This window comes from Hemicordylus capensis, chromosome 16 (genome assembly GCF_027244095.1).
Source record: "Hemicordylus capensis ecotype Gifberg chromosome 16, rHemCap1.1.pri, whole genome shotgun sequence".
Taxonomy (NCBI): domain Eukaryota; kingdom Metazoa; phylum Chordata; class Lepidosauria; order Squamata; family Cordylidae; genus Hemicordylus; species Hemicordylus capensis.
Genome location: NC_069672.1, coordinates 4250912 through 4267395, shown reverse-complemented (window position 1 = coordinate 4267395; position 16484 = coordinate 4250912). Strand labels below are relative to the sequence as shown.

The 16484-nt window shown below is 49.4% G+C and overlaps 1 protein-coding gene across 1 annotated transcript in view; it reads right to left on the bottom strand.

Annotated features, from left to right (window-relative positions):
* Nucleotides 1-1141: 1141 nt before the first annotated feature.
* LOC128338439 (ATP-dependent RNA helicase DDX19B) overlaps nt 1142-16484 on the bottom strand; it is a 43235-nt gene continuing 27892 nt past the window's right edge. The window contains exons 6-12 of the mRNA XM_053280876.1: nt 14830-14932; nt 14396-14510; nt 12199-12376; nt 9991-10228; nt 8500-8662; nt 6547-6738; nt 1142-3373 (exon numbers count right to left, since the gene is read on the bottom strand). Of these exons, the coding sequence (XP_053136851.1) occupies nt 3312-3373; nt 6547-6738; nt 8500-8662; nt 9991-10228; nt 12199-12376; nt 14396-14510; nt 14830-14932 (1051 nt within the window). The 3' untranslated portion in view covers nt 1142-3311. The remainder of the gene's footprint in view (nt 3374-6546; nt 6739-8499; nt 8663-9990; nt 10229-12198; nt 12377-14395; nt 14511-14829; nt 14933-16484) is intronic.

The window sequence follows — 16484 nt, the reverse complement described above, 5'->3', positions numbered from 1 at the left end:
CTGCTTGTTGCCTTTCCCTGGAATAAGACAATCTTCCTCCCAAAAGAAACGTCCAATCTCAGCTGCAGTATAGAAATGGGACAGGAGAAAAGGTGGACCAGAACTTGAGATCTGCATTCATTTCAAAAGTGATCCTGAGTGCAGAGCTCTCAGATGCCTGGTACAGATAACATAACAGCCCAGCTGGATCAGGCCCAAGGCCTATCTAATCCAGCATCCTCTTTCACACAGTGGCCCACAACATGCCACTTGGAAGCCCATGGGCTCCAAGAGGGAATTCCATGCAGTGTCCTATTTTTTTTCCATCTGTGTGCAGAATGAATTTTGTTCTGGGTGGCAGTATCAAGGCAGTATGTGCACGTGTATATTCCGAGTGGGACCTTCCTCATTCAACCTGAGCGGGATCCAAAATTAACTAAGCAGACATCAAAAAATCTGTGAGCAGATACATGTGCACACACCTTAGAGCAGGGATCCTCAACGTTGGGCCCCCAGATGTTCTTGGACTTCAACTATCCCCATACCCAGTGGCCTTTGGCTAGGGATTATGGGAGTTGAAGTCCAAGAACATCTGGGGGCCCAACGTTGACGATCCCAGCCTTAGAGAGAACACTGATTCTATGTGTTGTTGACTACAACTCCCAGAATTCCCAGCCTTTGACTGGGAATTATGGGAGTTGTAGTCAAGAACATCTGGGATCCCGTTAGGACTAGCAGGGCTGCTCAACTTCAGCCCTCCTGCAGATGGTGGCCTACAACTCCCATAATGCCTGGCCACTGGCTGGGGATTATGGGATTTGTAGTCCAAAAACAGCTGGGGGGACCTAAGTTGAGCAGGCCTGCATTAGAGGGAACATGCCCTCTCTCTTGCTGTTGCTGGGATTGAGAGGCGTGGTGCCTCTGAGGTTGGCCTCTAGCCCTCAGATTAGTAGCCACCGATAGCCCTGTCCTCCATGAATTTATCTGAGCCCCTTTTAAAGCCATCCAAGCTGGTGGCCATCACCAGCTCGTCTTGTGCAAGTTGCGGAACACATTAGGGCTTCACCGTCTCGTACGCCAGGGCCGACTTGGGCCCCATTCAGTAGCCAGGCTCCTGGGACAAGAGCATGCGGGCGCAAGGAAGGCAGCTGAGACCAACATCCGTGTTTTGTGTTCTTTATTCCAACTGAGAAGTCCATCAGAAAGAGCACCCGAACGCGGTAGCGGGCCAGAACATCCCGTGCCGGCAGGCTGCTCTCACGTCATCACTCAGTACCCAAGGAGGTGCTTGAAAGGGCCTCCCGCCACACGCCACACGCGAACACACTCGCCTACCATTTCCAGCAGAATAAAAATAGATCTACCCCAGCATACAAAAACAAAATCTGTGGGGTGTTTTTTTTCTTTTTCAAACCTACCCCACCACCACGAAAGCCATTTACATAAATTGATAGGAGGCTGCACGCAGGTTTCCTAAAATTTTAGGTACATTTTAAAAACGAACTGTGTGTGGTTTTTGTCTTTTTTTACTTGGTAAAAGAATCCATGTTTCTGTCTTTGAACAGAACAGTTAACAGCCAAGAATTATAAAGGGAGGGGGGGAACCCTCCCAGAATGCACAATTTGTGTGTTCGTTTAAAAGGGATTCCCACACCAAGTAGGGGGTTGATGGTCGTTCCAATTCTCTCTCCGTGTGAAGAAAAATATTCTAACCTTTGCCCAGAGAAAGCAGGTGAAAGCCCGAACCCTTGTGCATCTAACATCGTGCCAATGGGACCAGAAAACCCAAATTAATTTGGAAGGGAATGGTTTGGTTGCGTCTAAAAGCTGCAAGCGGAGTGGAACCAGATGAGCTTCCACGCATCTCTGAATAATTTCGCTAACTGAAACCTTGGTGACTAAGCATGCTTCTAAAAAAACAAGCAAATGTGGCACTTCCCACCAAAGGATCTTTTTGGTCAACATAACTGTAACTAGGATTTGCTCCCACCCAAATCAAAGCAGATGCTGAGTTCGTAGCTACGGCTTTGTCTCAAGTCCAGGCGGCTGGACAGAACCCATCCGGCCGCGTTCTTGTATGACCCTCTTGCTTCTTAGGCAAGTGCTGTCAAAATGAAGGCCACTCAATACGGGCGCTTGGTGGAGCTGCCCCGATTCGTGGAGCTGCCCCGATTCGGACAGCATGTGGAGAACTGGCCGCTTCTGCCTAAAAAGCCAATCCCCTTCAAGGTAAAACATGCTAGGAGGTGATCTCCGAACTGTGATAGTAGAAGCCTTCCTCTTCAATGTCACCAACTGCCTGCCTGGCCTCCTCCACTTCCGACCTTACGCAGTCTATAGGGTGCCCCAGCTCTTGTGAAGGAGTCAGTGATGACCCATCCACCGTTTTGGGGAAGCAGATCTGCTTGGAAAGAGGATCTGCTGAGAAAATGGGCAGCTCACGGGGGAGAGAGCGGGGTGTTACAGCACAGCACTCCGGCATCCTCCAAACCCTGAAGCTGTCCCAGTTGAACTAGCACTGCTAACAGGTCGCCTATTTGGTTCAGCAAAGTTGAAATACATCCTACTTTTTTTTTACCGGCCTATTTGATCTCTGCCCTGCGATCTTAAAAAAAAAATACAAGGGTTAACTGCCCTGCCAAGAACTCCATGAAGACTGGCAAAGGATCTTGGGACGCCTTGCGAGATGACAATTTTCCCCAAATTCCTTGAGGGGGGAACGGCATTGAAGATCGGTGCCGGTCAGTGGAGAGCAACCTCTCCAGACTGCCGACCCAAGGAAAAGCAGAATCTACCAAGTCGTCTAGCAATGAGAGCTCAAAGCGAAGACCCCATTTCGTGAAGACTTGATTTTCCGCCCTGCTCCGATCTGCTTGCTCTCTCAAAAAAAGAAAAAGGTCATCTGCATATACTTGGTGGCTGAACATTTAATATACTACGGCTTGTGGGTGTTTTTTAAAAAAAGGTACTCGCCACTTGACAAGAGATCAAAGCAGGAGTGCCGATGGCCTAATTGACTATGTTTTTGGCATCATTACATCTTTAGAGTTTAAGAGACTTTCCCATTAAGGCTAAACTAAAAAAAGAAAGAACGTTAAAAGTTGCTGTAAACATTGCTCCTTTCCCTAGAGTTGCACTTTTCAAACCTTCGAAATCCCGTCCAGCCACATTCCCCGCCCCTCCCCGATGAGGTAATTTCTGTGTATTTGTTATCTCTAAAAACGTCCCGTTGCGTGCGACTGGCTGTGAAGTGTGCCAATCAAGATGGCGATCCAATTGGAGTGGGAGAGCTACCACGGGAGGCGGCACGCATCCGTTCCAGCCGCTGCACTTCAGTTAGCTATTTTCTCTATTTCGTCCAAATCGTCTGTATCCAGTTTGTGAATTTTCTTGTCTACAAAAAGAAACACAATCGGAGGATCAGAGCTGCCCCCAAAGCGCAGAAAAGTCCAGCCCAACGACTTAGGGGCACAGTCTCCAGGTATTTGAATTATGGGTATACCACCTTCCAGACCGCAAGCCTGAATGGCCCTTTGCTAAGCAGGGTCCACCCTGGTTTGCATTTGAATGGGAGACTACCTGTGTGAGCACTGCAAGGTATTCCCCTTAAGGGATGGAGCTGCTCTGGGAAGAGCAGAAGGTTCCAAGTTCTCTCGCTGACAGCATCTCCAGATAGGGCTGAGAGAGACTCCTGCCTGCGACTTTGGAGAAGCCGCTGCCAGTCCGTGAAGGCAGTACTGAGCTAGATGGACCAAGGGCCTGACTCACTAAAAGGCAGCTTCCTATGTTCCTAGGAGGCTGCCTGCTGTAGATCTGAATGCTTTTCTGGGCACTGTAGGGAGGAGAGTTGGACTTGTGGTACCAAGCATGAATTGCCCCTTTGCTAAGCAGGGTCCACTCTGGTTTGCATTTGAATGGGAGACCACATGTGAGCGCTACAAGATATTCCCCTTAGGGAATGGGGCTGCTCTGGGAGGAGCATCTGCCTGCTTCTGCTTGCATGCAGCAGTTTCCAAGTTCCCTCCCTGGCAGCATAGGGCTGAGAGAGACTCCTGCCTGTGACCTTGGAGAAGCTGCTACCAGTCAGTGCAGACAATACTGAGCTAGATGGAGCAAGGGTCTGACTCGGTAGACAGCAGCTTCCTGTGTTCCTATGACAGTTCAAAACAAAATGATCAGATTTGTGGCTGCTACTGCTGGAGGATCTTAATGCTTTGGCAGGGCCAACGGAAATAACCCTCAAGAAATCTGCCACCAGGAAGCAGGTGGCAGGGTTTATGCAAATAGTTCCCCACGAATCTGCTCCTCAGAAAGAACGTGACAACAGACTACGCAGATAGAGAAGTGGGTATTCCACCCAATACAGGAGACTTTTGGATATTAGGGGTTCATCTCCCACAGTTTTGCCCATTCGCAGGCAACCGTTACCGTGCACACCAGTTCTGTCATTACAGGGGTCGTTTCAGTCATTTGCAGGGTTTCCCTCTTCCTTTCAATAACCCCCTAATTAAACTGGTCTGCCTGAAGGATCCCATGTACCAGCTGAGATGCAGTCCGCAGGCTGCGCCTTGAGGTTTAAAGTTTAAACACCCCGCCACTCGCCAATTCTCAGCTGGTGCATGGGGATGGGTATCTATAGAATTATCTTCTATAGAATTCTTTCTCCAAGACGGTCCAGGCGTGGCAACCGCTCGCAAGAGCACGCGAGAGTTCTGGAGCGGCAGGGAGTTTGGTGGCTGCAGAGGGCTAGAAAGCCAAAAGGAGTTTGACAGCTGGCTCCGGGCGGATGTTGGTTGGCCTGGCCGCCAGGAGGAGGCGGTGTGTGTGTGGTGGTGGTGGGGACATAGGAAGCTGCCACATACTGAGTCAGACCCTCAGTCCATCTCGCTCAGGATTGTCTACCCAGACTGCCAGCGGCTTCTCCAAGGTTGCAGGCAGGAGTCTCTGTCTCAACCCTATTTTTGGAGATGCTGCCAGGGAGGGAACTGGGAACCTAGATGCTCTTCCCAGAGTGGCTCCATCCCCTGAGGGGAATCTCTCACAGTGCTCACACTTCTAGTCTCCCATTCATATGCAACCAGGGTGGACCCTGCTTAGCTAAGGGGACAAGTCATGCTTGCTACCACCAGACCAGCTCTCTTCCCGCTGGAGGGGAACGGCCAGTTAGCTGGCCGGCCAGCCAGAAAGCCAGGCACGCCTGTTGTGGGGCACACTGCTGGCTGGGCCAAACTAAAGGCACAGATGCTCTGCGCCCGGGCCCACGAGTTTATTTTACTTATTTAAAATATCTCTGTACCGCCCAAAACTTGCATCTCAGGGCAGTTTACAATTAGAATGGTTTAAAACATCAAATCAATTAACAATGAAAATCACGTAAAACATTTAAAACATTTAAAACCCAGTCTTGAAAATGTTTCAAAACTATAAATCTAATGAAAAGCCTGGGTGAATAAACTGTGTCTCTCCAGTGCCTTTTTAAACGTTGCCAGAGATGGGGAGGCCCTGATTTCAACAGGGAACGCATTCCCAAGCCCAGGAGAAGGCCTGTTTTAAACGTTCAAATTTAAAATTTAAATTTAAACTTCCCAGAGCCCCCTACGAACCAGCAGGGAAGTGTGGAGGCTGTTCTTGGGGTTTGATTGATTAATATATACATAATGCCCTTCCTAAAGTGGCTCAGGGCGGTTTGAAGTTCAAACATTCCTTCCCTTACACCAGCTGACAAGCCGTGCGGGGAAAGATTTTTAAATTTTAAACCCCCAGGAGCAGCCTGTGCAGAACTGAACTCCATTTTCCGCGGTTAGGTCTAGTATTCAAATAAATACTGTGGCTTCAATGTTTGCGGAACTTTGCTCAAATGGTACCTCCCTGGTATTTGAGGGTCTCCTGTACTCTGGTCCTCACGGCTACCTACTGTGAAACTCCTTGGCCAGCACCTCATTGAAAGCACGTATTAATCGTATTTACCAGAATCGAAGACATCTCCGAATGTAAGATGACCCCCTTAAAAAGCAGAGGTTAGATATAGGTTATACCTGAATTTACTCCAAAGGAACAGGACTCCTGGTTTCTGGTATCAAAAAATCTAGCCTTGGATTCAGGTAAATACAGTAATAAAATAAATGCACACTCTTCCTCCCCTTCCCTCTATTGTCTCCTGTGTTGCATCCCAAACTGTAGGCTCCTTGGGGCAAGGGCCTGTCCTCTGTACAGCACCACTCGCATGGATGGCACAACAGGGTCATTCCCCAACACTGATCTCTCTTTTGTGAGACAGGGAGCAACCAGAATGGCACGTCATGTTTTTCTTACACATGAAGGCACGACAGCACCGGGTTCTCAAACGTGGGTCCCCCGATGCCACTGGACTACAACGCCCATCATCCCTGACCACAATGGCCTCTGAGGATGATGGGAATTGTAGTCCAACATCTGGGAACCCAGGTTGGAGAACCCCCCCTCTACTACAGGATCAGACAATGTCCCAAGTCACCCTCCGGAACCAGAGAGTTTGGCAATGAATTTGAGAATTTGCCACGAGGCAGAAAGAAGCTGGAAAGGACCTACTGAAATGCTCCTGGATCCTGTTGAGGATGTTCATGCTGTGCTTGCTGTCCACCATGTTGATGGCCAGGCCCCGCTTGCCAAAGCGCCCCGTGCGGCCGATGCGGTGAAGATACGTCTCGTTGTCCGGATTGCCGTCTTTATCCACCGGGAGGTCAAAGTTGATGACGACAGAGACCTGCTCCACATCGATCCCTAGGGGAGGAAAAGTGCTGCGGGTGAAGGGGCCGGTTCTTGGGTTGAAAAGCGATATCTAAATGTTTGTGACCACCAGCTGGGACACACTTAGGCCAGCACTGCACTGAAAACACAGATTAGTAAAATAGATACGCACTTCCCCCCTGTCCGACACCATCTTCCTTCCCTTCCCTCTGATACATCGGATGCCCGCTGCCTGCCCCCAGCTGGTGGGTCACTGTTTTGACATCCAGGACTGACGGGGGTGGCCTCTCTGGCTGTGCCGACTGGCTCTCACATCCAGCATCCATTTTTTTCAGAGCATGCATGTTCAAGAGAGAGCCAGCCAACCGGCACAGCCACAACTAGTCCTAGGTTTCTGCTGCAGGCTACGGCAGACAGTGACACGCCAGCCAGAGGAAGGCAACGGGCTTCACCGCGGCCCCTATTCCTGGCAGGATGAATGCCACTCAGAAATCATCCCAGGTGCCACCTTTGGCATGCATCTCATCGGGTTGCTGACCCCGTCGTAGGAGGAATGGTTGAAGGAGACTTATTGCTATGCTGCTTTTCAGGCAGTTCTCCAAGCAGTTTAGGTGGCGAAGAGAACGAGAGACTCGTTCCCCGTCTCCAAAGGGCTCGCAGTCTAACCGGACGACACAAAGGAGACACTGGCAATCGCCACGGAAAAGATGCTCTGCTGGGCTGGATGGGGGGAGTTACTCTTCCGCCCATAAGCAGGGGGTGAAGAAATGTTGGCTCAGTTGATCAGCCAGACAAAAATGTTTTACTTGTCCAGCTGTGTTGGTACATTACTCATCAGGACTGTTTTCACTCGTCGGGCATCATTTTTCACTCGTCACAGACTAGTAGACTAGTGAATTTCTGCAGCCCTGAGTAGGAGAGAGACCCCCACTTCGGAACGTGCCTCTTTGCCCAAGGGAGCAAGAGGAAGAGATGATTCCTGTCCTCAACTATCTGAAGGCAAAGAAGAAACAGACTTGCTCTCTGTCGCTCCCGAGGGCAGGACTAGAACCAACGGGTTGAAATTACAAGGAAGCCGATTTAGACTCGACATCAGGAGGTACTGCAAGAGCTGCCCGGGAGTGGAACAGCCTGCCTGGTGGGCAATCCTTTGCTGGAAGTTTCCAAACAGAGGCTTGGCTGCCGGCTGTCAGGGATGCTGTAGCAGATCCCTGCACTGAGGAGGGGGTTGGACTAGATGACCTCCAAAGGTCCCTCCCAACTGGGGTCCCTCCCAGTTCTATGACTGGCGTGCCTTCTTCAATTCTATGACTGGGGTCCCTCCCAATTCTATGACTGGCGTGGCTTAAAGCTGCCCTTTCATCTATGGCGGTGGTTCCCAACCTGGGTTTCTCCAGATGTGGCTGAACAACAACTCCCATCATTCCCAGCTACAAGTGGAGTCACCGTTCAGACACATCCCTGGTTGGGAACCACTGCTCTATGGTATCTGAGTACTGAACACTGATTCCAGGCAGACGGTGAAGATTTTTTTTGTAGATCTACTGGTGTGTCCGCCCGATGGGGAAACCTCTCAAAACCTATATGCTCCCCATGTGAACCTCGACTGTCTTCCGAGACCACCAGGAGAGGGCAAGCAAGTGGCCACCTGGAATCACAAAGCCGGGGGCCGGACGGGAAGGCCTCCAAGATCCCTAGCAACCCGGACATTCTAGGATTCGGCGGCGAGGCCTTCTCAGTGGCCGCTCCTGCTCCCCCACGCAACTCGTGTCCCCAGCGGAGCGCCACAGTTACCTCGGGCGCAGACATTGGTGGTCACCAAGACCTTCTCCTTGCCCCCTCGGAAACGCTCGATCACCGCGGCCCGCTGCTCCACCATCATCTCGCCGCTCAAGAGCGCCACTTGGTGGCCTTCTTTTGAGAGCTCGCCTGCCAGCCAGCCTGCCGTTTTGCGAGTCTGTGGAGTGGAACCAACAAAGAGGGGGCCGGTGAGACCTCGCTGGGAGGAAGAGCGAACTCCGGCTACAGAGACAACACATCCTCACCCACGATGCTTCATTCCACGCCGCCCACTGCAATTTCACTTCTATGGGAGTCTGACTCCGAGGAGTGCAACCCTCAAATGCCTGTGCAAAATGGAAGGGAGGTGGGAGAACCGACACACCACAGAACAGATCAAGCCCCCTTGCGGGGAGGAGCTAATATGGGAGTATGAAGTGCAACAGATCAGGGGAAAGCTTGACTTCTTTTTAAGGACTCCCAAAGGGGGTGATCCCATTTCCCCACGAAGAGGCCACAATGATCTCGTTAGTTGGCTAAACGCTCCAGGCTTTTGGATCTCACAAGGCTCTTCGCCAGGCCCATGAGGTTCATAGCCCAATTTCACTTTACGGGGTCAGAGGTTCTACAGGGGCTATTTGCACTAGCTGCCCACTGATCCATGTCATACCAAGTAAAGGAATTCTGTTTCAAGAAAAAGCTGCATCACAATCCTTGTCTAATTAGGCACATTTTTGCTCATTTGCCTAATTAACTCCGGCTCTGCCAGTTATGGGAAGTGCTGGCGGCACTCATCCAGGCAACGTCTGCAGCGTTAATGGCTAGAACCTGACTTTTCAAAAAGGAAAGGGAAGACCTTTCAGGGAGCTGGGTCCAGTATCACAACCTGTGGCAGGGATGCCCAACCTGTGGTACAATCGCTGTTGCTGAACTACGATTTCCCAGCTACAATTTATCCCCATCACCCCCCGGGCGTTTTTCACACAGGGCTTTTTGCTCACATCACCTCTGGAATGGAGGGGGGGTGTTCCCATATTGGCCAGATGCACCCCAAAGTCCCTGCGAGTCACACACGATTCGGATTTTCCACTATACATTAGGTAAAAAGATAAAGCGTGCTGTTGAGTCGGTGTCGACTTGTGTCACCCACAGAGCCCTGTGGTGGTCTTTGGTAAAATACTGGAGGGGTTTCCCACTGCCTCCTCCCGCACAGAATGAGATGATGCCTTTCGGCATCTTCCTATATTGCTGATATAGACATTTCCCATAGTCTGGGGGACATACCAGCGGGGATTCAACCAAGAGCGTAGCCCAATTTATACCCAGGGCTTAAAAAAGCTACTTTTTGTGTCGGTTTTGGGGGCAACTAACTCACAGTAAATCCGCAGTAAAACCTGCTGTGTGAAAAACGCCCCGGCCTGTCATTTTTCTGGACTCCTGTGAAATGTCGCCGCTGGCCGCAGAGGCCCGAGAGCCGTCATATGCCCCCCCCCCCCAACCACTCACATGGCAGAAGATCATGGCCTGGGCAATGGTGATGGCGCCGTAGATGTTGCAGAGGGCCTGGAACTTCTCCTCCCGGCTGTTGCACAAGACGTAGTACTGCTTGATGGTGTCCAGCGTCTCCTCCTCGCGCTTCAGCTTGATGATGTTGGGGTCGGGGACGACTTTCTTGGCGAAGTTCCACACTGAGTCCTCAAAGGTGGCCGAGAAGAGCAGCATCTGGCAGTCCTTGGGGAGCATCCTAGAAGATGAGGGCGAAGAGTCAGGGTGGCCACAAGAGCCGAGAGGCCCATCAGAGCCAGCCTCCTGCTTCCAGCCGGATACCTCTGGGAAGCCCACAGAGAAGAGGGTGACGGGCCTCCTCCATGGACTGCCGTCTCCAGATATCGGAGAAAGAAGTCAGCCGGTTCTCTTCCGCTCCGGATCCTTGCCCAACTAGAACTCCAAGCCTCCCCAGCTGTGGGTTATGCTGCCAACATCTGGTATTATGTTTTTGTTTTTAAATTCAATAAGACAATACATAAACATGAATAGTAAAACTGATACATAATGTCATCCCTTAACCATCCTTAGATATGTAAATAATCAGGAGGAGGAGAATGACCAAAATTATCTTGATTTGTGAACAGAATAAAATCTGACCATATCATGGAAAAATCATTAGAATTAGCTTGAACCGCTCGAAGACAAATAATATGGGTCAATTTTTCAGATATGGCAATATGCCACATGGACTGATACCAAGATTCCAAAGACATAGTTTTGTGCTTCCAGTATTGTGCAATGGATAATCTAGCCGCAGTTGACATAAAAAACTATAAGATCCTTAGACAATAATGCCAAATTAGCTCCCGAAAATACATTTAACAGAGCCAACTCTGGTCTCACAGCTAACCTCTGTTGTCTAATTTTACCCATTTCTAAAAATACCTCTGTCCCAAAGCAGAAAATACTGGGACAAGACCACCATAGATGGAAGTATGTCCCCCTGCTTGCACAGCCGTTCCAGCACAGAATAAGACAAACTCTTATTAATGTGGGATAATCCAGAAGGAGTCAAATACCACCTATGAAAGAGCTTAACAAAATTCTCTCTAATTCGGGAAGAGGTAGAACACACCGACTTCCATTCCATTGTGGGTTACTAATAGTTTGTTGAAGGTCCTTTCCCCAGGCCAACTTAAGGCCAATTAATGGATCAGATGTTTGCGTTATTAGAATCTCGTATAATATCTAGAAATAAATATCTGGTATTCTGTTTTTATCCTAAACTGTGTTATATGTTCTATTTTATTTCCTTGTTGTGCTGGTCATAGACTGTAATAAACTTTGAACTGAACTGATCCGGAGGAAGCCTGGTTGGGAAACACCGGGCGTGGGATTTTTTTTAACTGTAAGAGCTCTTTGTAACACACGAACACAAGAACATAGTCAGCGGCCATATACCAACACAGACCACTGGTCCATCTAGCTCAGTATTGTCTACACCAGGCCTGCTCAACTTTGGCCCTCCTGCAGATGTTGGACTACAACTCCCATAATCCCTGGCTATTGGCCACTGTGACTGGGGATTATGGGAGTTGTAGTCAAAAAAACAGCTGGGAGGGGGGCCTAAGTTGAGCAGGCTTTGTCTAGAGAAGATGAGGGGGAAGATATGATAGCGGTCTTCAAATATCTGAAGGGCTATCACGTAGAAAGAGGAGCAGAGTTGGACTCTGTTGCTCTGGAAAGCAGGATATATTTATTGATTGGATTTATATACCACCTAATATTGAAATCCCTAGGCGGTGTACAAATTAATATAAAAATATAAAAGATTTAAAATTCATAAAATATAAAAATCATAATCAATAAAAACACATTAAAATGTAAAAATCTGATCTCAGTTGAAGGCCTGGGACAACAGGCACATCTTCAAGGTCCTCCTAAAAATAAACCGAGAAGGAGATGCTCTTATTTCAGCAGGGAGCGAGTTCCAAAGCCCCGGGGCAGCCACAGAGAAGGCCTGGTCCCGAGGTGCGGACCGTATCCGCAACTCGGCGGATACCGTATCGGTTGGCGGCAACCGTATCCAGACCTGCCAGATCTGGATATATTAATTATATCCATATAATTAATAATAATACCATCAATATCAAATCAGAATGAGAGAAGCCTCCAGAAAAACAACACTCCACACCACAAGCCAGGTATCCGTGTGGCCGCCCTCACCTTTGGATGCGGATGCTCTGGTCCTGGTGGCCTTGGGTGGCAATCATGACATCAGCCTCATCCAAGACAAAGACTTTGATCTTCTTGGGATCGATGAACTTCAGCTTGGAGCACCAGTCCAGGACGGTGCCTGGGGTGCCAATGACGATCTGCTCGGGGATCTTCTGACCACGCTCCACTGTTGAGAGAGGAGGCGAGAAGTGCGTTGGGGCTCAGGAGACCACAGTCCACTTGGGAACCTCCTCCTGCGCAAGTCTTCCTAAGGGATCATGCCCATCTTGGTCAAGCTGTGCTGGTCTCCCACCTGTGGCCACTGATTTCTTTCTCTCCCCGCCCTCCACACACAGGACGGGTTTCTCTCTCAGGGTCTAATATTCTGCATTTGAAGGATTTCTCAGTCCTGCAACCAGAAGACTCAAGCTCTACAGCGATGTCATCAGGTTGCCCGTAGAAACACTAATTTGGGAGGAGCCAGGAAGCTGCCATATACTGAGTCAGACCCTCAGTGCATCTAGCTCAGGATTGTCTACCCAGACTGGCAGCGGCTTCTTCAAGGTTGCAGGCAGGAGTCTCTCTCAGCCCAATCTTGGAGATGCTGCCAGGGAGGGAACTTGGAACCTTCTGCTCTTCCCAGAGCGGCTCCATCCCATGAGGGGAATCTCTTCCAGTGCTCACACATGTAGTCTCCCTTTCACATGCAACCAGGGTGGACCCTGCTTAGCTAAGGGGAGAAGTCATGCTGGCTGCCACCAGACCAGCTCTTCTCAGTGGCAAGCCTCTGCTTTGCAGGCAGATCGGTCCCATCCCCTAAGGGGAATATCTCACACATCAAGTCTCCCATCCAAATGCAAACCAGGGTGGACCCTGCTGAGCAAAGGGGACCAATTTCTTGCTACCACAAGACCAACTCTCCTCCCTGGCTGGCTCAGCCTACAAATTATCACACTCCAGATCCTCTGGATGCATCCCACAGAAGACCCGGCCAGTTGTGGCTTGATCGAAAGCCAACATGATCTATTCAGGTTAATTTATTCATTTAAGAGATTTATATCCTGCTCTTTGATCCAGATCCAGCAATCTATTTTTTTTTACGTTTACATCCCAGTCTTCCTCCAAGGAATCCCAAGTGGTGTACTTGGTTACATCTATCCCCACAACTGCCCTGTGAGGTACGTCAGGCTGAGAGAGAAGGGAGTCACCCAGAGAATTTTGTGGATGAACAGGGATTTGAACTCAGGTCTCCCCAGCCCCAAGTCCACCACTCTAACCACTACCCCACGCTGGCTCTAGCCACCTACAAAATAAAAAGGCCACACACAAAATAGCTCAAAAATAAAGATATCAGCAGGACACATCAGTAGTACTCTGCACAATATTCTAAGATTAGCCAACCCCCAGCAACCTCTGAAAAAGCACCATTTGGCTTAGCATTCAAAAGCAAACAAAGACACAGCACAGCAAGCCTCCCTAGTGGGGGGATTCCACCACCCTGGGGCCATTACTACTACAAATATTTATATTCCGCTTGCCAGCCAGTTTACATGGAAAATAATAATAAGTAGATGGCTCCCTGTCCCCAAAGGGCTCACAATCTTTAGAAGAATCATAAAATAGACACCAGCCACAGCCACTGGAGGGATGCTGTGCTGGGGACGGAGAAGGCCAGTCACTCTCCCCACGTCCAAATAAAAAGAATCACCACTTTCACCAGGAGCCTCTTTGCGGAGTTAGCACTAATGAAATCTCTTCTTAGTAGCCACCGACTGCATCTCAGTCGGCGGGGAACACAAAGCAGGAGCCAGAGATGGATTTTTAAATTATTATTTCTTGTTTACACAGTCAGACGTTACGGACTGGTTTGTTTTACCCAGACATCGAGTCCTTCCCAAGGACCCGGGACAGCTGAATTTCATCATCAATGTTGTCAGTTTTGTTATCGTTATGATTATTTATTCAATTTAGCAGGGAGGTCCAGACGCAAGACATCGGCACCTTGCCAGGGCTCCTCGCGGCGGGACACGACGCGATCCGCCGGCTTCTGCAGCCGCCAGCCTGCAACGCTGGATCGTTCCATGTCACTCCGCCCCTTCCAACCCTCCCCACGGAAACCCGCTTTCGAGAGGCTTCCCTTGGCCCCGGCTGGCTTCCAACCCCCTCCCCACGCCTGGAGGACCCCCACGGGAGAGGCCACACTCACGTTTGTTGCCGCGGACCGCGTAGGCCAGCTTCAGCTCTGGGTAGAACTTGCCCATCTGTTCAATCACCTTCCCCGTCTGAAGCGCCAGCTCGTACGTCGGGGAGAGGCAGAGGCACTGCAAGAGGAAGGAGGCCTGGCTTGTCTGGAGGAGACTGGCAGATTCATAGGGGCGAATGCCGTCCGACCGCTACCCCGGCCCCAAGCCGTGGAGGGCTTTAAAGGCCAAGACCAGGACCTTGGATCTAGCCCGGAAGCCGACCAGTAGCCAATGGAGCTGATGCAGGATGGGTGTGATGCCCATGAAGTGACTGGCAGCCACGAGCATCCTTGCAGCAGCAGCCTGGACCAGCTGACGAATATGGCCAGCGAGAGCATGCCCTTCGCTGGAGCAGACGGGGCTTCCCTCCCCGGCGCGGCTCCAAAGGCCAAGTTACCTGCGGGTATTTGTTCTCGGGTTCCACGCGGCTCAACATGGCCAAGACAAACGCCGCCGTCTTCCCGGTACCAGACTGAGACTGGGCAATGAGGTTCTGTGGGCTGCAGGGCAACGCCAAGAGGAAGGAGAAGAATGAAGCACGATTAGATGAATGCAGTGTAACTTCGCCATGTCGCGCATTTTAGTGTGTTTTGGCATTTAGTGTAACTCTCTCATTTTTAGTAATACAGTGGTCCCTCGACTTACGAAGTTAATCCGTTCCGAATGCACATTCGTAGGTCGAAAAGTTTGTAAGTCGAAAAGCGGTTTCCCATAGGAATGCATTGGAAACGGATTAATTCGTTCCAGAGCCTAGGAAAAAGACCCAGACACCCAGTTTTATGTGCAAACCTCTTTATCAAGTGCACTTTAAAGGCATGCAAAATGCAAACTCTGCAAACTCCTGCGGAGCATTGCTCGCCATGGGGCAACGACCACATTATCAAAATTCGTAAGTCGAGGAAACCGCATCTAAAATTCATAAGTCGAGGAAACCGCATCTAAAACCGCCAACGGTTTTCCATTCGGATGTTGAAAAATTCGTAAGCGTGCGGCCACTTTTTCCTTTCGTAAGCCGAAAAATTCGGATGTCGAGTAGTTCGTAAGTTGAGGGACCACTGTAGTCTAATGTATGGTAACCAATCTTAATTTTAGCTTTTCAAATTCCCCTTTCATCCTTTCTGTGCATTTTATTACGTTAAGCGGTTTGAGTTTCTTAGCAGTGTGGCTTGTTTCTTTTAAATTGTAATTATTTTAAAATTCTTGCCTTTTCACAATGGCTATCATCATAGCTACCATCATATTTGCAATCACCTCTATCAACATGTAACCTTGCTCTAATATTACTTTCATTTAATGTGTAATTTTATGCTGGTCTCTGACCATAATAAAGGCTTATGTATATGTATGTATGAATGAAGCACGTTTCTGTAGGAAATTGTGATATGGATGGTGGTTACTCTCTGCTCTCCTGGGATCGAACCTCGGTAGAGAGACTGCGCTGATCCCAATTCAGGAGCACGCCGCTCCTTCGGGGTAGGCAGCCACCAGTTGAGGACTGAGCTAAAGCCACTGGCAAGCGTAAGAATGTATTATTACCTTATTGAAACATTCACTATCCTCTACAGGGCCATTACCTTCGGCAGAAGAGCAGGGAACTAGGCCCTCCAGAACAATTCATTGACTCACAGAAAAATGTCCGGACACAATTATGCAGTTAATGGTATCAAAGTACTTTATTATGCTTACCACTGGTAAAGAGGAATACAATCGCTTCAACTAGCTGGGTGACCCATCCTCTCTCTACCACTCTTATACCCAGGGCTGCAGAAATCCACTAGTCTACTAGTCTGTGACGAGCAAAACATGATGCCCGGCGAGCAAAAAAAGTCCTACCAACATAGCTGGACAAGTAAAATATTTTGTCTGGCTGATAAACTGAGCTAAACATATCTTCACCCCTGCCTAGACCCACTGTCCCACAAAGAAACCCTTAGAACATATTATCTTTACTTGTTTATAGGGATATTGGTTGGCTAGACCCCTTATCCCTTGACCTTTCGTATTACCCAATACGCATACGTCAATTGTGGGGTTGTTGTTTTTTTTATCAAG